Source organism: Hippichthys cyanospilos, chromosome 14 (genome assembly GCF_059441005.1).
Source record: "Hippichthys cyanospilos isolate Australia breed blue-spotted pipefish chromosome 14, RoL_Hcya_1.0, whole genome shotgun sequence".
Classification (NCBI taxonomy): Eukaryota; Metazoa; Chordata; class Actinopteri; order Syngnathiformes; family Syngnathidae; genus Hippichthys; species Hippichthys cyanospilos.
In genome coordinates, this window is record NC_142382.1 from 4025001 (window position 1) to 4047500 (window position 22500).

At 40.4% G+C, this 22500-nt stretch overlaps 2 protein-coding genes across 3 annotated transcripts in view; one reads left to right on the plus strand and one right to left on the minus strand.

Moving 5' to 3' along the window:
* Nucleotides 1-444: 444 nt before the first annotated feature.
* vsx2 (visual system homeobox 2) lies at nt 445-9001 on the plus strand. Of its 2 annotated transcripts, none has more exons than XM_088434051.1 (5): nt 445-1402; nt 1571-1655; nt 1967-2090; nt 6267-6447; nt 8010-9001. In XM_088434051.1, exons 1-5 carry the CDS (start codon nt 979-981, stop codon nt 8381-8383), a joined length of 1188 nt encoding a protein of 395 aa, XP_088290177.1. In that variant the 5' UTR covers nt 445-978; the 3' UTR covers nt 8384-9001. The 2 variants fall into 2 exon arrangements, with proteins under 2 accessions (XP_088290177.1, XP_088290178.1); XM_088434052.1 differs by having other exon boundaries at nt 651-1402; nt 8073-9001.
* A 9409-nt stretch (nt 9002-18410) lies between these two features.
* The window catches only part of LOC148412607 (synapse differentiation-inducing gene protein 1-like), an 11284-nt gene continuing 7194 nt past the window's right edge, over nt 18411-22500 (minus strand). The window contains exons 3-4 of the mRNA XM_088433352.1: nt 20148-20285; nt 18411-18906 (exon numbers count right to left, since the gene is read on the minus strand). Of these exons, the coding sequence (XP_088289478.1) occupies nt 18748-18906; nt 20148-20285 (297 nt within the window). The 3' untranslated portion in view covers nt 18411-18747. The remainder of the gene's footprint in view (nt 18907-20147; nt 20286-22500) is intronic.

A 22500-nucleotide genomic window follows, 5' to 3' on the forward strand; every position in this document is an offset into this window, starting at 1 on the left:
GGTGACCCAAACTTTTGGGTTGTTTTACAAAAAGCAGCACTATTTTCGAGGTTGTCTTATACAATATTTCGTTTGTTTGTTTGTTTTGGGGGGGCGTTGCACTCCGCAATCCAGAAAATTGGTTCAAAATGACGATATAGGGTTCGTATTTTTTTTAACTCGTAATTAGGTTCGTTTTACACTTCGTTCGTAAGGTCTTTTTATAACGGCTATCTTTTTTTCTCTCTCTTTATAGAACAAATAAGGAATGGGCCAAGAAAAACAATATTTTTCCCAAAATATATATATTTTTTTTGTTGGTAAAAGAAACACACGATATTTAATACAGTATACGTATTTATTTATTGTCATCAATGATAAATTGATTACTGTTCACGGAAATATATAATTGAATAAATGCCATTAGGCCACATGCAGGTGCATATTGTTATGATCATTTTATGATGTGATGCCGAGGCCATTTTGCATCCTGTTTTGCGCATGTGTCTCATCTGCCGCTCTTGAATCTGTGGGATTAGCACGTGATGCGATGGGCCACGTATATGCAACAAAATCAGCGCTCATAAGCATGTTGGCTTCACGTTCTCGCTCCACCTGTCGTGCTTTTTTATTATTTGCGTGTTATGAATAGCGACACACACACACACAAGTCATCTGGTAATCATTTAGCATTTATAAGATGCAGAAAAAACATGGCGAGATTTTGAAACGCACTTATGTCATTTCCCATCGTAAATAGTGTGTTTTCTGTCATGAGATGTTATGAGCGTGAGCAAAGGGCGGCTGTCGAAATGCATCGATGCTGATCCACAGGAATCCTGAATCCTCGCTGCTGATTGGCTGCCGGGCCCTGCCTCTCGTCGGGATGGACCTGTTGGATAAAGGGACCATTTTGTAAAGAAGCTCCCGCTTGCACTTGTGCACAGAGGACCATGCACTGGGGAGCAGCCTGTTAGATCCACCAAAAAAAAAAAAAAAATGACGGGCAAACAAGGCGCCCTGTTGTCGACAACTTTGAACCCCGCGGAGAGCAGAAGACTTCCTCCGGGTGCAAACGGAGGCAGCAGCCAGCAGCAAGCGGCCAAGACCACCGTCATCCACCCGCCCAGCAGGTGCACGGGCTTCGGCATCCAGGAGATCCTGGGGCTCAACAAGGAGCCGTCCTCGGCACCCCGGAGCCCGCTCAGGAGCTCCTTGCCTCCGGGGGCGCATCTCCTCGCCGCCAGCTCGGTGCTGGGCCACGCCGGGGTGGGGTTCCTCGGTCCCGGTGGCATCCCGGCCTTTTACCGACAGCCCGCGTTTTTGGACGGCGTGCTGGAGCCGCAGGATGTTGTGCACTTGCAGCCGCGCAACGCCTCCTCTGCGGCCCGGATGCTGGACGCCGGCCAGTCTGCGAGCTCCGGTCAGCACCCCCCACCCGAAAAAAAACAACAACTCAAAAATCGTTCATTTTATCGCAATCGAATTGCTAAAACGCCTTATTAGCGTCTACTCACTTGTAATTGTCTTGTATTTTCCCAAGTAAAATATGTCGCATATTGACCATTTGTCCTTTTCCTTGTCCACGCAGACTCGGACGATTTGTCTTCTGGTGAAAGAAAACAGTCAAAGAATTCAATAGCTCAGAGCAAGAAACGCAAGAAAAGACGCCACAGGTCAGTGATGCTTTCACTTGATTCCGTCCGCATTGGAATAAAATAAAATTCATTTTCTGACGTTTTTTTTTTAATTCCGGAATGCTTTAACTGATGATTGATTCTTCAGAATTTGCTAAATGTATTTTGTTACTGTAGACACAAGCATAATCCTCAATCTTGGTAATTCTTTTTTAACTATATTCAATTCTATGTTTGAAATAATTACACTGAATCGATTTCGTTGAAAGACTTTTTCTTTCTTGTAATTCCACCCAAATCGGAGTTGGATTTTGAGCGTGGGTGTGTTTTGTTGACTTGCGTCCAAACAGGACCATTTTCACCTCGTACCAGCTGGAGGAGCTGGAGAAGGCCTTTAACGAGGCCCATTATCCTGACGTGTACGCGCGAGAGATGCTGGCCATGAAAACGGAATTACCTGAAGACAGAATACAGGTCAGACTCGCACACACACCTTCGCAAAGATCCTTGATCTTATACGTCGTTTTTTTTCCGGTTTCACTTGTAACATTTTGCTGCTATATTTAGTCATTTATAGTCTGAAATTCCTATTTTTTTAATTAAATCTACGAATTTATTAAACGCTGGAATATGAATTCTATTGTCACCTGTTGATTGACCCGTTTTTTTTGTCTGTAGCACCATAACAGTCTATAGAAGTGCGTCGATTAATCAAAGACTAGATGTTAAGCAAATGGAGTCCTTTTTGATCAAAATTAATCCTTAAGAGATCGTAACTTGTTAGAGCTCGTTAGAATTTCAGCCTCTCAACTAAAAATATGGTTTTATTCCTGTATGAAAGCAGGCTGATTATCTTTGTGTTGATCCAAAATGAGACAAAATATTCCTTTTAATTCTAGAAAACGTTGATCTCCATCTGTTGGATTTTGTGACACGTTACACATCAAAACAGTAGCTGAATCTTATTTTTTACGCATTTTCTGCACTGTCTATTTGAAATAATGTCCTGTTTGGGATGGCTATAACAACATGTATTTTTTTAATCCGATTTTTGCAGTATTAGAAAAACTGTAGAGCTGCAATGCAAATGAAGTAGTCTGCTTTGGAAAAGAATATTATTTGATAGGATTTAAAACTGTGCTTGATTAGTACGACTATTTTGATTGTTTTTTTATTTGCTTTTTTCCTGCGTGAGTGATGGAGAATGAATGTACATCACCCAACACTTTATTGGGTGCATTTGCAAAACACTATAAAATCACTAATATATATATATATATATATATATATATATATATATATATATATATATATATATATATATATATATATATATATATATATATATATATATATATATATATAAACCACAGCATCAATTTTGATTGTTACTGTCCGAGGGAAAATGTCGGTTTTATTGTGACTGCATATGCATGTTTCTAATATTTTCGTTATGAATGCACGAGAGGAACGAATGACAAGCACAATTATAAACATTGCAGAATCAAGGGATTTCCATAACCGATCTTAATTGATGCATATCTTCTTTGAGTTTCTCAATCGGCGACGTTTGCACACTTCCTCTCTTCCGTGCACCTTTCACGTGGACGTGGCTCATCTCTTGCGAGAAATGAGTGATGCCTTCCCCCGGCCCGTGCAGGCCCGCAGGACACATCGTTTCTCATCAGGCTCACTCGGAAAGTGAAACAATTTGTTGTGTGGAAGCAGACACTAACGACCTAATCAAGCGATCAAGGCGGGAGAAGATTGCGGCGTGACCCCTGCACCATCCATCTGCCTGCACGAGCCCGCCTTTTAATCTCGTTTCTCATTAAGGCCCCGCAACAGCGCCCGATAAATAATACCGCATGCAAATAAATAAATCAATTCATAGGACCAGGCTTGCTCCTCTGCTAAATAAAAATGAACACCCCTTTTTTTGCTCATTGAGCGTAATTAGTTAAATGGGACCGGCTCGGATGCTGCCGCGCGGATCTCAAATGAAATAACTACATTGAATTTATTAGCGCGGGTCAATGGCGTTGCTCCCCCGAGTCCCGCTGGTTTAATTTCCCGTGATATTTGCCCGCCTGGCCGCCATCGATCGGGCCGAAATTAACTTATTTTTCAATCAGGCCGGTGTGCCCCCTAGGTAGTTGCTCCTCCTTTCAACTTCCGGTTCCGTTAACGTCCGGTTAGCAAGGGCCCTCTTCTTCAATAACTTCTGCTTATGATTTTTTTCTCTTACGTTTTATTCATATACAATCCAATTCATAGGTGTAAAACTGTAACAAAAGTTACATCATTAGTCTGCCTTAGCTATCTCAAAGCTAAACGCTAACAATATGCTAATCGTTCGTGCTTCAACTCATTGACTGCCAGCAAGCAAAAATGAATCTTTTGAATGCTAATGTTAGATGATAATCGTGAGTGAACTAAAACAAAATTACAACTAACAAACTGCATTCAATTCATGCTGGGTCTACCACGCAAAATATTTGCAATACAGTCCTTGCCTAATTACCAAAGTTTCTCTTGCGGATGTTCGTTGCAAGGTGCTAAACAGGAAGTGCCTGACGCAACGAAATTCGGTCGACTTTTTAAAAGAAAAGACAGTTTTTCAGTTATAAAATATTATTTTACATTAGGGTTACGTTCCCAAAAATACAGCAGAAACTACAAAGTGGGATTTTGTTTCCTTGTCGCTTTTGTTCTCTTATCAAGAAGAATAGTGAGGTAAATGTGATGAAAAATAAGGATTAGTTTTTCTTGCGGAGGTTCCTAGTTGCTAAACAGGAAGTGTCTAACGCAACAACATCCGGTTTGATTTTCGAAAACAAATACAGTAGTTACGTTTTAAAATATAACTAAAAAATAATGCAATAACAGACATAAGCCCCACCACTGATCCACAGCATTCTGATTTCTATTTAGTTGATTTTACCCATCTCAGTGGGCCACCATTTTGCCAATTGCAAGGCTCAGTTAACAACCAATCACAGCTCAGCTTACAAATGTCACATGACCAAACTCAGAAAACAGACGCTCACCCCAGCTGTCGTGTTCTACCCATTCAGCCCACAAACGATTAGCCAAATATTGCCCCCCTTTTGCCTCAATCACTTCAAGACTTGATTAATCAACAATTAATTAGGCAAAATTGAAGTGATCAGCTAATGGACTAATTGGTCATTTTGTGCCTCTCCGGTGTGTACAACTCTTAACAGGTCTATCGTGACTAATGAGTTCCAGATTGCTGTTTCCATAATGATTGAAAGTGTACTTATCATTGCCATATTGAGAACACTTTATCATCCAGCAAGTTGGGGGACCCGAGTCACATGACGTGATTCGAGTCGGACCAATTTTCCGGCCGGGTTGGCAAAAACTTACGAGAGACTTAACTTGAATTAAAATACCCGATCTTTATACGTCTCTGCTCAATAAAAACTATATGAAAAGAAATCATATTAATCAGAATGTGTTTTTAAGACTAATGGGACTGTATACAACAAATTATTGGTTTGACTTCCCCTTTAAATTAACCCATTCAATCCCAAAGACATTTGTTATGCTTTTAACAGTTAAAACATTAAATTTAGTTCATTAAGGACTGAGGTATTTGGGGTTTTGGTTACTGAGGGGATTTTCGAGAACGGAACCTGTGCAATGAATATTGAATGTTCTACTAAAAAAAAACAAAAAAAAACGTATAAATACGTCTTTGGGATTGAATGAGTTATAGATAAGTCAACCCCCCAAAATTCTCAGTCGTAATAAGTTCTATTAAGTCCAACTAATCTAAAGTTGACATCCTGATTAATATATTGTCAACGGAATATTAACTAGCCCTCCTGTTATGTTGTGGGTCAAATTGACCCTTTCAATTGTGCAGTAAATTTTAAATTGTATTTTTTTTTTGTTTTGTTCTGTTTTTATTTTGTTTTTGTTCTTTGACATGAGTAATTGGCTACATGTCACCAACGTAGCTGATAAAAGGCATTTGCACACATTTTTGTCAGTGGATTTAAACATTTTTCATGATTTAGCTAAAGATGGGTCAAAATGACCCACAAATATTACTTCTTTTTCTCACGGGTAAAAATAATTCATTTGTTGTTTAGTATTATTATACTCAACACAAAAATTAGTTTGACAGTTTAGAATTACTGAAAATATTTCCGGGTCATATTGACCCAGAACCATTTTTGCTGTTAACAAGAAACTAACATAATATACTGTATATTCATAACATTTTTAAGTTATACACAGGTTAAAATGACCCAAAAATATTACTGTTTTCCCTCAGGGATAAAAATAAATCACAACATTTGTTTTTTAGTAGCATTATACTCACAGAAAAATGTGTTAAGGGTAGAATTCAGGGCAAATGAACACACTCCTGGGTCATAATGACCCAGACACATTATTGTTCCAAAGAAATTAACTATAACTGTGTTAAATAATTGATGTCACACATTTCTGGGATGTTAGGACAAGTAAAAATGCATCGGGTCAAAGTGACCCGGGGACATGACATCACAGTCGCAAAGAGTTTAGACCAATTGCGTATCGGCGTGCGAACGTCACATGTCCAAAGTGAGAAACGGCCCCGAGCAAACGGTAAAGAGGTACGTCGTGTGTTTCCAGGTGTGGTTTCAGAACCGGCGAGCCAAATGGAGGAAGCGAGAGAAGTGCTGGGGTCGCAGCACCGTCATGGCCGAGTACGGCCTGTACGGCGCCATGGTCCGCCATTCCATCCCTCTGCCCGAGTCCATCCTCAAGTCGGCCAAGGACGGCATCATGGAGTCCTGCGCCCCCTGGTTGCTAGGTGGGTCGCCTTCCTCCTCGTCCTCCCCATCCTCAAATCATCCATCTCCATTTCCATCGTTGACATCCGGAATTTTGCATTTATTTACTTGCCGCTAGCTACGCTACGCTACGCTCTGCTAGCTAGGATTAGTTTTTTGCTCGCGTGTGTAATTTCGATCTTGTAGACTAGCGACCGATTTTCTTTCACAAGTCCGCAAAGATTTTCTGAGACATTTATCGGAGAAGCTGTTGCATCCCGTAGAGAAGTGGTCTCCAAACTATGGTCCGGGGGCCATTTGCGGCCCTCAGTTTGTTTTTGAGCGGTCTGCGGTGTATCTTAAAAAAAGTCAAATCTAATATGTTTTTTTTACGTCCAAAATCTTGTAAATTGCGGAACTAGGAAGCTATTTTGGCAGTTCAAAAAAAAAGGGAGGAAAAAGATTGGACACCTCTGCTGCGGAGCGTGGAAGCTACGCTGAAGGCAGGAATAAGTTAGTCAAGCTTCAACAGTGAAGTTTTCGTCCTTCTCAAGCATAAAATAGTCTGAATATAAACAGGAAGTGGAGCGCCCAACGCAACTTTTACACAAAAGGAAACAACTTGAGGAAATGTCCTTCACCTCAACTGATTCTGGTTATGTCCAACTGGGATGCCTTCAAGCTCTTTTTTTTCTAGATTTCTAGATTCCCTTTCTTTCTTCCTTCTAAGCTACCTTCATTTTCTCCTTCTTTCCTTCTTTTGTTTCACACTTCCTTCCTTCCTTAGTTCTTGTTTTCCTTTCTTGGATTCGTCTTTCCTTACTTCTTTTGCCTCGTTCTTCCTTCATTCTTTCCTTCCTTTCTTGGTTTTGTCCTTCCTTCCTCTCCCTTCCTTTTTTGTTCTTCTTTCCTTCCTTCCTTCCTTCCTTCCTTCCTTCCTTCCTTCCTTCCTTCCTCTGTCTTCCTTTTTTGTTCTTCCTTCCTTTCTTCCTTCCCCCCTCGCTCCTAGGCTGCCTTCCTGACTTTCTTGCATCCATCCTTGCTTCCTTCCTTCTTTCCTTCCTGTCATTCTTTGTTTTGTTCTTTCTTCCTTCCTTCCTTCCTTCCTTCCTTCCTTCCTTCCTTCCTTCCTTCCTTCCTTCCTTTCTTCATACTTCTTCCTTCCTTCCTCCCTCCTAAACTACCCCACTTACTTGCTTTCATCCATCTTTGCTTTCTTCTTTGCTTTCTCCCTTCCTTCCTTCCTTTTCTTCTTCTTTTCCATCCTTCCTTCCTTTTTTCACTCCTTTCAATCTTTCTACCCGTGTTACTGCCCATTCTTTCCTTGTCCTTCCTTCCTGTCTTTTCTTCTTCCTTTAACCATTCCTTCATTAACCTTCCCTCCTTTTTTCTTCCTTTCTACCTTTTTTTTGCCTCCCGTCTTTTTTTGAACCCATGTTGCTGCCTTTCTGCAGTACTTAGCATCCTTCCGTTTTAGCCAAGACTTCAAGTCGCGTATGAGCGTCATGTTCTCCATCCCATCGAATGAGCCCGTTCCTTCACTGCTGCCGTCTTTTGCAACCTTCTGTTCTAAAGCCCAACCTTTTTTGCTTGCTGTTTTCAGTTCAAGATGGCTTACCCCTCAGCAGACGCTATTCTAAATCTGAATGCCCGCAACTCTTTGCAGGGATGCACAAAAAGTCCATGGAGACCCCGGCGCCCCCTCAGCCGCCGGCCCCCAAGTGCGACGACCCGCCCCCGCCGCCGCCCAACTCCCAGAGGGCCGAAGACCCCGAGGCGGACGAACGGAGGTCCAAGGGCGACTCGGCCATTTCTAAAGAGGAACTGAGAGAGAACAGCATCGCTGTCCTCCGGGCCAAAGCGCAGGAGCACAGCGCCAAAGTGCTCGGGACCGTTTGTCACGACAGACTGGACGAGGACGAGCGGGAGAAGACCGCCGTCCCTAAGAGTCCCGTCCCGGAGCCGCCCAGCCCTTAAAAACTCAACATTCGAGGCGGGACGCTCACCCCTCATCGGCTCTTCTAAAGCAGCCCGCGGCCGGACGCTCGTCAGAAGATTCAAACGCACTTTTTTTTGGTTTTTGGTCCACTTCCAGACATTTGCTGTTTTCTGTCCCGAATGGGGACATTTTCAATGCCGAACATCTTATCCTCTGATAAAAGGGAGAAGGCAGTTGTTGCTCTGTTATGCTCTATAGCGGGGGTTCTCAAATTTGGGGGGTTCAGGGGCCCCTGAGAATGTAAAAAAAAAAAAAAAAGTCAGTATGTGACATGTCATGATCATATTAGAACTTTTATTTGGCCCAGAGGAGGTAAAAAAAAAAAAAAAAAAAAACGCCTGTCCATCAATCTCGATTGAAATGCGAGGACATGTTGAATAATTTCCAATTCTTTTTTTTGGACCTCAAGTTTCAGCTCATGGACCCTTTTGGGTCCCCTGACCTCAGCTTGAGAACCGCTGCTTTCTATAACTGATGTATTCCATGGCACAGTTTGAGTAGTTTCACTTCCAAAAATGTATAACTCACAAAGCGTAAAAAAAAAAAAAAAATAGAACATCTTTTATTATTAAATGTGACTTTCTGGTGTCGGTAAACTCTTCTTCTGCCTCAACTGGTTTGACAACGAAAAGCAGAAGCTACTTGTTGATGCACTGTTGGCTCGCCTCATTAGCACAGCCCCCCCCCCCCCCCCCCTCCCTTTCTCCCCCAGTTGCATGCCTGGGTTAGCTCCCATAATCCGTCGCAGTTGAGAGCCTTCAATTTCAGATGAAATTGGAGGGGAGGGGGAGGGGCTGCGCAAAAACACAGCGAAAGCGTTGGCCACAAGCACAGGATATCTCATTTGAAATCGCTTTAACAGCCAACACTTAAGCTCCTCTAACATCCTCTTATCTACAGCCAAAGAATGACTTATTGACTTCGCGATGCTTCTGCCTTCAAATGTCTTCTATCAAGCTACTTGAAGGCCACTTCCGCTCACCAAGAAAAAAAAAAAAAAAATATATATATATATATATATATATATATATATATATATATATATATATATATATATATATATATATATATATATAATATATATATATATATATATATATATATATATATATATATATATATATATATATATATATATATATATATATATATATATACCTAACACTTTGTAAAATAAATACACTTCCATATAAGTGTATATAAATATTTTAAATATGTGTATAACTGTAAGTATATAAATAAAATTACATGGTATATGGAATTATCTATATAAATTATATAATACATATATCATATGAGGAGTTTTACTACTTTTAAAACATAGTTTATTAAATGTAATTGAAATAAAAACAAAAAAAGCAAAAAAGTATCATAAATGAAGAGAAAACAAACAAATGCATGTAGTATATTTATAATTATACACTGTATTCATAGATAAAACGCATTTTAATGATATGTATATCCAATTAGTTTAATCATTTTTATTTATGATACGTGTATATATCGTTCAAATGTGATTTATACACTGTATTAAAATACGTTTCAGCACTTCCTAAAATCCTAAAAATAACTAAACCCAACAATGCGATTTAATAACATTCTTAAGGAAAAAAATGCGTGGAAAACGTTGTCATTACTATCAAGTCTCCATTTCCTTGCTGAATAAACATTTGAGATGATCTGAAAATTTCTTAACCCCTTAAGTACCTTTTAACCCCACTCACTTTTAATGCGGCGTATTTTCAGATCCCATTTCAAGCGAGTCATCATCCCTCAAACGCGCTTTTATTTTCCGCCCTCCTCTCCAAACTTGCAGCCAAATTCATCTATTGAGGCCAAGACATGCAACCGAGTGAGGATTAGTCCTCTAAGTGCAAATCTATTTAATCCTCCGGGAGAAAGAAGAAGAGGTTATGATAGATCAGATTTGCGCAAGATCCAGCTGTTTACACTGCAAAACCATTCGCAGTGGCCAAAGACCCGCACAAGATCATCTCGATCCGTGCGGCCGGCGTGAGATCAGGCGGGGCTTTATGGGAAGATTTTCACTAATGCAATATTAACATTCAATTTCCCTTGGAGCAATATGATTGACATTGGTGAGATTAATGAGTGCATGCAGCTCATTTTGGGACGTCCCTCGGCTCGAGTCGAATCAAAATAGAGACGTGCTGTTGCCGGGGTGACGTCAGGGTGCTGCGGCGGTGTAATACTGCCCTCTGCTGACTTTGTTGAGAACTACAAATACGACTTTTTCAATCGGATTTTGTCGTTTAGATCGATCACTATTAAACGTCGCCGGCGTTTTATGTTTCTCTATGTTTGTTTTTATTTAATTTTGAAATTTCCACATACTGTGCTGCTAACCGCGATTTTCGATTAAAAGAGGATTTTTTTTACATAGCTTTTGCCTACAAGCAGTGCTTTAAAGTACGACTAATAATATAAATAATGATACGAATCACTCAGCCATACAATTCATAAAGGTAAATAAGTAAAAGCCATAGTTAAATTAAAAAAAGTTAATTACGCATTGTAGGCCATGGAACATTGGAAGCTAGCAGCTAGCAACACTGTTGACTTCTCGCAGTGTGCACGAAACGAGGTGCATTCAAATGCATTCGGATATTTCTATCTCACGCAGATTATTACCTCTACAATGGAGAAGTCGATGTCTCAAAAGCATCTTGGTATTAACTCATTTCGCAATTTTTAACTCAATATTTAAATCAAAAATTCCACAAGAACCTTTTTTTGTGTTCATATCTCCATATTATTTTTGTTGACAATAATTCGTGGATTAAACTATAACCAAGATATTACGTCGCATCAGCAAATTGGTGTGTATAACATTTAAAAAAATCTATTATTTTGAATGCCTTTGTCACTCGACTTTTTTGTTCACATTTTTGTGTTCTCTTAGTGCGCTCATAACATACAGTTGAGATCAAATGAAATATTTATACTTTATATACAGCTCTATATACAACTATTTATCTCGATTATTTTTTTTTCGTCAAAATGTACATTTTGTTTCCACATTCCTAGTATGCAGAAGTAAAACAATGTATGTTGCTTTTGTTGCAGTACCAAAATTGACCGCATGATGTCACAGCAGTATTACCAAAAAAGAATGCCTACATTGGCGTTCAAAACATTAACATTAACATACACATATATTATAGTTTACTGACTTTTTACTAAAGTAAGTCTTGAAACGGTTCATATAAGGTCGGATAGGGTTAAAAAAAATCTGCGTTTTGAAACGACATGATCTAATGTGTTGATCAATGTTTGTCATGTGTCATCAGGCCTGCAGAGATGAGACTGTCAGCAGTGTGGGGATTAATGGCGGCGCTGTGGAGATTATGGCTAAATGATTAGTCCTAACTGGCTGCTTGCATCATCCATCAGGTCGTAACCTTTCCAAATTACCGCACCAAAAAAAAAAAGTACTGAAGCAAGGCACATATTGTATGATTTAATTGAAGCAAAAAGATCAGTGAATAGAACAAAAAAAACATAATAATTGGCACGATTTCATACAATAGGTTAACATAACTTGCTCCCTGGGGGCGGCCATTTTGTTTGTACTGCCATTTCCTGTTGACAAAAAATTCTCTTGCAATAAGAGCAATGTCTAGTGTACTCACGTTCAATGTACTTTTGGTGACCTCTGGTGACCTTGAATGAACTTCATTTCCCTACACAGGGATCTTCATAAGGTGACCAGAAGGTGCAGGGCCTGTACTCTTTTTGCTGTGTTCAAAGTTTCTTTGACCATTGCAACCTCCAGGAACCTCTAGTGATTTTGGCGACCTCTAGTGACCTTGGATGCTCTAGTGACACTTTGGCGACCTCTAGTGACCTTGAATGAGCTCTGAGTACATCAAAGGATCTGCTACCTTTGCGAACACTTGTCAGAAGTCCAACATTTTGAATGTATTATAAACTTCTTTGTGAAAACAGTACAGGCGACCTCTGGTGACAATTTGGTGACCTCTGGTTACCTGTTGGTGACCTTGAAAGAACCCTGAGGAGATAAAAACATTGCTTACCTTTGCGTACACTCACAAGCTTTTGCCTCTCTGATCGAAAGGAGCTTAAAGGTCACAAAATATTGAATTAAAACTTCTTTGTGATTGTGGTGACCTCTGGTGACATTTTGGTGACCTGTTGGTGACCTTGAAACAGCTTCTCAGTGGACGAGGGGCTTAAAGATCAAAATTTGCCAAACATTAAGTTGCAAGGACATTTTGAAAGTGTTCAAAAGTTTTTTGGGACAAATGCAGTACAAGCTAATGTCTGGTGACCTCTGGCGACCTTCTAGTGACCTTGAATGACCTTCAAGCCCTTATCCCGCATGTTTTAATGAATCTCAGGTGCAGTTATTTTGCCACTAGCTGTCAACTGAAAATGACATCATAGTTGCTCAGAATTAGGGTAATGACCAATCACGGCTCGCCCGTAAATTTTCTTAGCCGAGCCACGATTGGTCGAGCAACCGTGATGTCATTTCCAGTCGACAGGAAGTGGCAAAACCCGGACGCAAACAAAAGGCGATATTAATCGAAAATGACGTTATCAAATGTTATTGTCATCATTTGTTGGTTCCCGCTTCATGTTCCCGTCCAATAAAAAATGGCGTCACCTTCTCCTATGAATCTCGTAAAAGCAATTAACAACGTCCCTGTCTTATCTATTTATTTTTTCCTCTCAGTGAGGCAGGACAACACCACTTATCAGCGCCAAGAGCATCCTGGCAAAGAGTGTGCGTGTGCGACCAAGGTGCCAGACTCGATAAGTGCGAAAAAAAAAAAAAAAAAAAAAACTGGGCAAACCTGGCCATGCGTCTCGTTAAAGAGACAAGAGAAGGACTCGGCTGAATTGTGGACCTCCGTGAATGAAGCTGATGATTAGAGATAAAAAAGAATGAGCGTTATTGTTCCGGTTTACAACGGCGATCCATCTGAAAATAATGCCGCATAGAACTAAATAATGCATGCTTGCCACCAGTTGCTAATGGTAGAAAATCTACCGTGGTGCATTCGGTACCCGCGACTTCAGTAGGGATTTAGCCCACTTGTTAGATTGCATTGGATCTCTCTCGGGTTCCCAGTCCCCCCTCTCACTCTCTCTCTCTCTCTCGCTCTCTCTCTCAATGTCTCTCTCTCTCTGCGTACCTCTCTCTCGGCCTGTCTCCCTCGCTCTCTCAGGTTCCCCCTTTTCTCTCTCTCAGTCTCTCTCTCAGATTCCCTCGTTCTTCCTCCCTCTGATTCTCCCCTTCCTCTTTGTCTGTCTCTTTCTGTATCACTCTCTCTGTCTCTCTTGCTCTCTCATATTCCCCCCGTCACGCTCTCCATCTCTCTGATTCCCATTTCTCTCTCTTTCCCTCTGATTCCCCCTTTTTCTCTGTCTCAGTCTCTCTCAGGTTCTCTCGTTCTTCCTCCCTCTGATTCTCCCCTTTCTCTTTGTCTCTGTCTCTTTCTGTATCACTCTCTCTGTCTCTCTTGCTCTCTCATATTCCCCCCTTCAATCTCTCCATCTCTCTGATTCCCATTCCTCTCTCTCTCCCTCTGATTCCCCCCTTTTGTCTGTCTCTTTCCGTCTATCTCTGCCTTACTCTCGCTTTGTCTGGCTCTCTCGGGTCCCCCTTTCTCGCCCTGTCTCTCTTTTTCTCAGATCCCCCCTTACTTTTTCCCTCTGTTTCCATCCTTTTTCTCTGTCTCTATCTGTCTTTTTCTCTGTCTCTCTCAGGTTCTCCCCTTTCGCTCTCTCTGGCGCTCTGTCTCTCTGATTCCCCTTTCTCTCTGTCTATGCCTGTCTCTGTCTCACATCCTCTGTCTCTATTGCTCTCTCAGTATCTCCCCTTCCTCTCTCGCTCTGTCTCTCTTATTCCCTTTCTCCCCGTCTCACTCTGTTTCTCTTGCTTCCCCCCTTCTCTCTCTCCCTGTCTCTCTCTCTCTGGTTCCCCCTTTTTCCCTCTCACAAACTCACCTTCGCTCTGTCTCTCTCGGTTCCCTGCTTTCTCTCTCTCTCTCTGTCTCTCTCAGAGTCCCCCTTTCTTTCGCTCTCTCTTATCCCCCTTTCTCTCTCTCTTTTTATGTCTTTCTCTGTCTATGTGTGTCACTCTCTCACCGTTTCGCTCTGTCTTTCTCTCAAGTTCCCCCTTTTTCCTCTCTCTCTCAGATTCCCCCTTTCTCTGTTTCTCTCTCTCTCCCTCCTTCTTTCTCTACTCTCTCTTAGTGAATGTTTACGCTTGGAGGAAATGGCATAACAGACTTGAGTAGGAAGTGAGTCGCAGAGGTGAAGGGGTGGGGGGCTCGTTGGGGGCCCGCATGCAAAGCTAAAGATTGGAATTTGTTGCTTCCACACGGATTATTAAGCACGGTATTCCGAGAGGGGGAAAAAATGCAAAAGTGTATCTCAGAAAGTGTCACATGGACTGACGGGAACCCATTTCACAAATGCTTCAATTTCATTTCCTTTCAAATATATTCCCAGTCATCCATTACAGAGTCCCTAAGAGTAAATCTGACTCTAGCTGTATTTGACTCTTGTGAGCTGAATGCTGAGTAAGTGTTTTTTTTTTTCCTCCCCTATCCTCTATTCATTGTTAGTGGACTCACTGGTGCTGACCTAGAAAGTCTCCCTGGAATAATCAAATATACATTAAATGCGTGCATGCGAGAATAATCTCCGGATGAGCTTCAAACAGCATGTGAGTATGTGTCATCTACCGGATTAAATGAGGGATTCTAATTTAAAAGATTGTACACAGTACGGAACTGGGCAGTTTGATGTTATTTTTTTATGTTATTACGTATGAAAGTCTTTCTCCAATCAGGGGGAGCTCCTGAGACGTGTGCCCCAAAATGGGTTTGGAAACCAAAACCTGTCATTGTTTGGGGTGGAGGGGAGTACTAGAGGTATCGATTCTCTGTATCGGTATTGGCGACAACTCATAAATTGAATATTCACACTGCCATTGGTCTGAAAAAAGGTTATATTGAGCATCCTTAGTATGCAGGACCTCTACAAGGCCTTCTAAAAATGTCCAGATATTGTTTATTGGGAAAGATTGGTCACCATGTATAGTAAAGCAGTAAGGCTTGACTTTGGCATCCCTCAAGGGTCAATCCTTGGTCCTATGTTTTTTTACTCACTTGATAGCTAATGATTCAGACTTGAGACAGGATTTTTACCACATACTTGACATTCCCCCTCTATTCATTTGCCTAAAACCGAACGTGATGATCACATTTTCAACAACTGCCTTTCCAAGAAATAGTTTTGATTGTAAGGATACTTTATGAACACCTTGTATAAATGTATAGTTGTAAATCTCAGGTCTCTTAAAGGGATAGTCCTCTATTTATCTGTGTCCATTTCGTCTCAATAAGACAATAAAGTGACTTGAATTCCACTCAAACATGTGATATATCATTAACGTGTGGGGTCCCTCAAGGGTCAACCCTAGGTCCCTTTTTGTTTTTTTACTTCCTCGACAGTTGCCGGTTAAGACTTTTGCCACCTATTTGACATCCTCCCACCTCAATTCATTTGCCTAAAACCCGCCGCGATGATCACATTTTCAAGGCCGGAATCATTCCGAGTCTTAAGACCCGGCTGCGCCGCTGTTATATATTTGCAGAGGTTGCGATCTGACAGCGCAGCTGCAAGTGTTGTGTTCACTCGGGGGCGGATGACTAATAGAAGCAGCCTAGCGAGCGTGGGTGAAGCCTCCTCCTGAATCCGCAACGCCGAGGGACCGAAAACGCGGCCGGCCCGACGAGATCCACTCCAGCGCCCCGTCGAGCTCCCCGCCCGTGAGAGCGCTTCTCTCGCCCCCCCATCGAGTCACATTTCACGCTTGTTTGGAGAGACGACATCACCAGCCCGGCGGAGGCCCGCCGCGCTCTTCCTTAAGGCGCGCTCGACCTCACTGGATGTTTCAAAGAAACATAAAAGCGCTCCCCTGAAATACGGCTTTGCTTATCATACTAGCCAATGTCAGGGTTTCGAATAAGTAAAATGTATAACATATACGCAAGCGACAAGAAAGGGCAAATTTTGGATTCTGAAGGAAAAATACATTGTCATTTCAATGAACGAGCCGAAGTTGGGTTATTGTGCGTTATATTATACTCCATATTTTATTATATTCCATCCTTTCTTGTTTTCCGTACTTCCTTCCGTACTTTTCTTTATTTTTTTGTGTCCTTGCCTCCTTCTTTACTTTTCCCTTTCCCATTTTTATAAATAGTATTTGAATAGAAAGGCCAAATTGACCAATTTTGGGGGTTTTGAAGCAATTTCGGTGTTCCAACTTTATCCTCTCATTACATTTTGTAAACAAATAAAGGTATAAATAATGTTTTTGCTCTATCTTTTTACATTGTTTGAATAATTCAAACGTTTCAACTTCTATGTCATTTTTTATTTTTCCGAATAATTCAATTTTCTTGTTTGCTGTTTCAAATGTTGATTGTTATTGTTTTGTTTTTGCATGTATTTCGATTGCTACCCAAAGTTTGTTTTGTATTTTCCAAGGCGAACTTTGTGATTGGCTGTCAGCCGGTGCAAAAATGCAAACGAGGAGTGCAAGTGCCGGAAGGGAATAAAGTGCATGATGACACTCGAACTTTGCAGCGCAACGGTTTTTCCTGAGGCTCCTCTTACTTTGGCTGCGAAAGTCACCTCGAGCGGTGACAGTGAGTGATGTCAGTAGATAGTCGGCAGCGCCCGAAATGGCAAACGATATCTGCATGACTGACATCCGGGATGTCGCAAGGACACGATTAAAACAAATGTCTTCATATAGATAGCCACAGTGCCTCAAAAAAAAACTTGCAGCAATTTTTATGGAATAAGGCATTTTTTTCCACACACAAAAAATAACGACCATGTATAGTAAGGCATTTTTCCACACACAAAAAATAAAAGCTTTTATATATATATATAAATAACCATGTATAGTAAGGCATTTTTTTCACACACACACAAAAAAACCACCATGTATAGTAAGGCATTTTTTCCACACACACACAAAAAAATACCACCATGTATAGTAAGGCATTTTTTTCACACACACACAAAAAACCACCATGTATAGTAAGGCATTTTTTCCACACACACACACACAAAAAAATACCACCATGTATAGTAAGGCATTTTTTCCACACACACACACAAAAAAATACCACCATGTATAGTAAGGCATTTTACAGCATTTTTTCCACACTCAAAAAATACAAAATAAATAATACAAAAATAACAAAAATACAAAAAATAACAACTTATATATATATATATATATATATATATATATATATATATATATATATATATATATATATATATATATATATATATAAACACCATGTATAGTAAGGCGTTTTTTTCACACACACAAAAAACGACCATGTATACAGCATTTTTTCCACACTCAAAAAATAACAACTTTTATATATATATATATATATATATATATATATATATATATATATATATATATATATATATATATATATATATATATATATATATATAAACACCATGTATAGTAAGGCGTTTTTTTCACACACACAAAAAACGACCATGTATACAGCATTTTTTCCACAATCAAAAAATAACAACTTATGTATATATATATATATATATATATATATATATATATATATATATATATATATATATATATATATATATATATATATATATAGATAGATAGATAGATAGATAGATAGATAGATAGATAGATAGATAGATAGACAGACAGACAGACAGACAGACAGACAGACAGACAGATAGATAGATAGATAGATAGATAGATAGATAGATAGATAGATAGATTTTTTTTTCATTATTATTTATATTGTAGTTTTAATCAGAATTCATCTCATGTTTGTGTGTAAGAAAGACGATTCAATACGTGGCACATAAGTTAGTACGTAATCATTATCGTCCCACTCATCCCCGACAAATAACGCTTGCGTTTGCAAATTTTGATTCTTCATGCCAAAACTGTTTATTTAATTCAGTGTACATTACAGAATAGACAGAAATATCCCTAGTGACCACTGCTCAGCAGCTTTGTCTACACAAATACAATCTATATCCTACATTTTTTTCTTAATCTTATAAAAACACGATTTTGATAACTGCAATTATGTGTAGAGGGACTACGTCAATTATGAATGAAAGATGTCTTGATGGAGGAAGCGTTCATCCCAAAAATTCAAGGAAAGTACAGCATCCAATGACTTATTTTGATTCTTTTTCTGTCCAGCAAGCCCGCAGGAGTGATGAAGTCTGTCAGCCCTGCTCCCATTTGTCGGCGTTATACATGTCCAGGTTTGGACAGGTAGGCGACGAGCGCCACCACCACGCCCACGTACATGCCCGTGCCGATGGTAATGGAGAGAACGGCCAGGAAAAGCGCTCTCCTGGAGCTCATGCCCGCTCTGGAGAAGTCTCCCTTTGCGACGGCCTTGCCGGTCTGGCGAGGATTAAAAAATAAATAAATAAAAAGAAAATCAGGAGTCAGTCGGTGATACGTATACTAAGTCTTTTTTTTCTGGCAAAAAATGACCATGTATCATAAGGCATCTCCTACAAAAACAACAATGGATAGTAAGACTTTTTTTCCCATGAGAGAACGACCATGTATAGTAAAGCGTATTTTTAAGCAAAAAAATGATATAATGAAGAGTTTTATTTATTCATTCGCAAAAAAAACATCATGTATAATAAGGCAATATCCTCTCACCTGTAAGGCTTTTTTCTCCCAAAAATATCCAAATATTGATAAAAATGGCACTTTTTTCCATAGGAAAACAACAAATGTTGTTATGGCACTTTTTTCCATAGGAAAGCAACATACAACAAATATTGTTTTCAACATGTTCAAATGTTTCAAAACAACATACAACAAATGTTGTTTTCCTATGGAAAAAAGTGCCATTTTTATAAATATGGAAAAAAAGTGTCATTTTCTAACAACATCGAAGCCTTTTTTCCCCCAGAAAAAGAAAATGTATAGTAAGGTGTTTTTTGTCCTGGAAATGACCATGTATAGTAAGCATTTTTTTCAGAAAATTACCAGGTGTAGTAAGGCATTTTTTCCCCTAGAAAACGACCAGGCGTTTTTTTTTTTCCTTCCAAAATGTCCATGTATAAGGCACTATTTTTTGCCCCCCCCCCCAAAAAAAAAAACTATGTATGGCAGTAAAGTTTTAATTCCAATAAAACCCCACAATGTATCGTAATGTATTTTTACCCTCCTCAAAAAAACACCACGTATAGTAAGACAGAAAAAAAAAAAGAGCGAAACGAGTTGGCCATCATCCATGGCGAGTGCCTGAGTAGGTGTTTTGGGCTACAGTTAGCGGCGAGAAAACAAGACATCTCTCTCTGTCTCCCTGCCATTCGTTGCCATGGCAATTAGGTCACGGCTCTGACATTGACGAATGGCTTGTTTGGGTGTTTTTTGTGAGCTATGAAAAAATATGCCCTCCATTGTAATTGTCACTGCGTGCTACGTTCAGGATACGCCGTCTTTGGCTATTAGTTGTGACTAATGCCCGCATCTACTCACTATTCGGTACAAATTAGCCATTCAGTGCCCACGCTATAGCGTAATCAATCACGCCGAATGGGAGGAAGGAATACGGGTCAGCGAGATGACCTGGAAAGTAAAAAAGACGGACTGTAAAGACATGCTGGAAGACATGGTTCCACCTTGTGAGAGTAGCAGAAGGCAACGATGCCCAAAGGCCAGAAGCAGCAGAGCATGGAGAAGATGGTGAGACCCAGGTAGTCCCGAGGAGGAAGCACCAGGAAGTTGTCCTCGCTCTCGCTCTCGCTGGAACTGTCACTCTGAGAAAAAGATAAAAACGTTAAAAATATCGAGGCTTATTAGCTAGATTTAAACAAGAACATTTATATGCTAATAGTTAGCATCAATCATCATGGTTTTAAAGGTGAATGGTATTTGAACACAAATGGTGGCGCAACACATGTAGACATACTTTAACATGCGTTTACAAAATCATACTGAATTCATTAAGGCAGTTGTAAAAACAGCAGTTTGGAAAGTAAAGAAATTTACCCCAAAAAATATTTCATGGCGTTCATTTTGAAGCTTTCTATTTTAACAACAATGAAAAAAAAACAGATAGATTGAAATGTATGAAAAAAAGCAAAATCATCTAACCTAGAAGTTAAACAACAGTTAGAATGAATTGTCTCAGTTTTAAAAGCAAGTAATTTTTTAACACATACGGTGGTGCAACACATGTAGACATAACAATACTGGCAGGCATATATTTTATTTTTACTTTTAGAAAAACTACTAATGTCTCGAGCGTTTACCGAATTACATACTGCAGTTGTAAAAGGGCTTTTTGGCAATTAATGAGCATATCCACACAAAAAAATATATCTAAATTTTATGACACTCCCAATTGAACCTTACTTTTTGAACAACCAATGGACTTACATGTGTATTAAAAATAAAGCAAAGTCAGTTTAGCTAGATCTTAAACAACACCATTTACATGTTAACAGTTAGCATTGAGAGTCACAAATAATATTTGAATACAAATGGTGGCGCAGCACATGAAGACGTGCTGTAACCATATTGACAGGCACATCTTCTTTAAACTAGAAAAGTGCCTGTTGTTTGCAGCATCCTACTGAGTGTCTTTGTCCCACCCCACTAAAAGACATGAGACATCATTAGAAATTCCAGGATGTCCTCTACTGAGCACAGGACTTGAGTCAAAAGATAGTGATGGAAAAAAAAAGCCCACCAGAGTGGACACAAATGAATAAGCTTGCTATAGCACATTTACCCTACAGGACAGTGACCATGAAATGTGGGGTCCCTCAAGGGTCAACTCTTGGACCCATTGTTTTTTTTGCTATAGCACATTTACCCTACAGGACAATGACCATGAAATGTGGGGTCCCTCAAGGGTCAACTCTCGGACCCATTGTTTTTTTTTTTTGGAAGGGGGTAAAACATGCCTGATTGTCCCTCATTCATCTTCTGTGGAGAAAAATATTGATCGGTCTTTAGTTGTTAGCCTAGCGTGCATTTTTAGCATAGAGGAAAACATGCAATTACCCAGTCTCACAAAACGGCTATTATATGACAATAACACGACGTGCTGAACTACACTATGATTAGCGCCGCTCGCTGACAGACGCTTGAGGACGTCTTGCGGCGGGACGACAGTCAATCTTGTCCACCAACACAGGAACCTTTTAGCCCACCCGAGTGGATTTGGAACCTCTGTCAATTGGCGCTGAAACGGGCTGACAGATAAAGCGGGATTAACGGATTGTTCCGTCATCGGGAGGTGACGGGGACACTGCCGGAGGACAGCGCCGTTTAGGTGCTAAATTGCTTCCCCGGCGTGATCCTTCCGCCTGGGTCGCAATATGCAGCACGAAAGGCGAAGACTCACAAAGACTGAGCGGGGCTAATTAACGGACAGACGGACATCGATCGGGAGAAACGAGGATGGAGACGCCGATGTCGGAGTGACCTTTGAAGATCCCTCACTTGTCCTCGACTCGCAGCGGAGAATCTCGCCAATAGAAAATCGACGACGCCTTTCATTAGTTCCGCCGCCTGCGGCCATCAAGTCAAGATGGAAGCAAATGATGGTGGATACTGTACACTCCCAAGATGCAATGCGAGAGGCGTAACATAACCAAAAACGGGTACGAAATGGAAATTGGAAAGGGAAATTTTCCTATTCACTGGTGGCGCAGCGAATTGCACGTCCGCCTCACATTTCAAAAGTCCCGGTTCAAATCCGCCTGGCTTCCTTGTGTGGAGTTTGCATGTTCTCCCCGAGCCTGCGCGGGTTCTCTCACTCCAACACACTCCAAAAACCGGTGAATTGGACGCACTAAATTCTCCTTCGGTGTGATTGGGTGCGTGAATGGTTATTTGTCTCTGTGAGCCCTGTGATTGGCTGGCAACCAATCCGGGTGTCCCCCGCCTATTGGCCGAAACCAGCTGAGATAGCCGCCAGCTAGCCTGCGACCCTTGTGAGGTAGAGCTGCTTTAGAAACTGGA

Excerpts from the sequence above, each read along its gene's own strand:
- vsx2 (XM_088434051.1), top strand. The coding sequence starts at position 979 with ATGACGGGCAAACAAGGCGCCCTGTTGTCGACAACTTTGAACCCCGCG. Across the intron at positions 1,403-1,570 it reads CGGCCAGTCTGCGAGCTCCG|ACTCGGACGATTTGTCTTCT; the intron begins GTCAGCACCCCC and ends TTGTCCACGCAG. Across the intron at positions 2,091-6,266 it reads TACCTGAAGACAGAATACAG|GTGTGGTTTCAGAACCGGCG; the intron begins GTCAGACTCGCA and ends GTGTGTTTCCAG.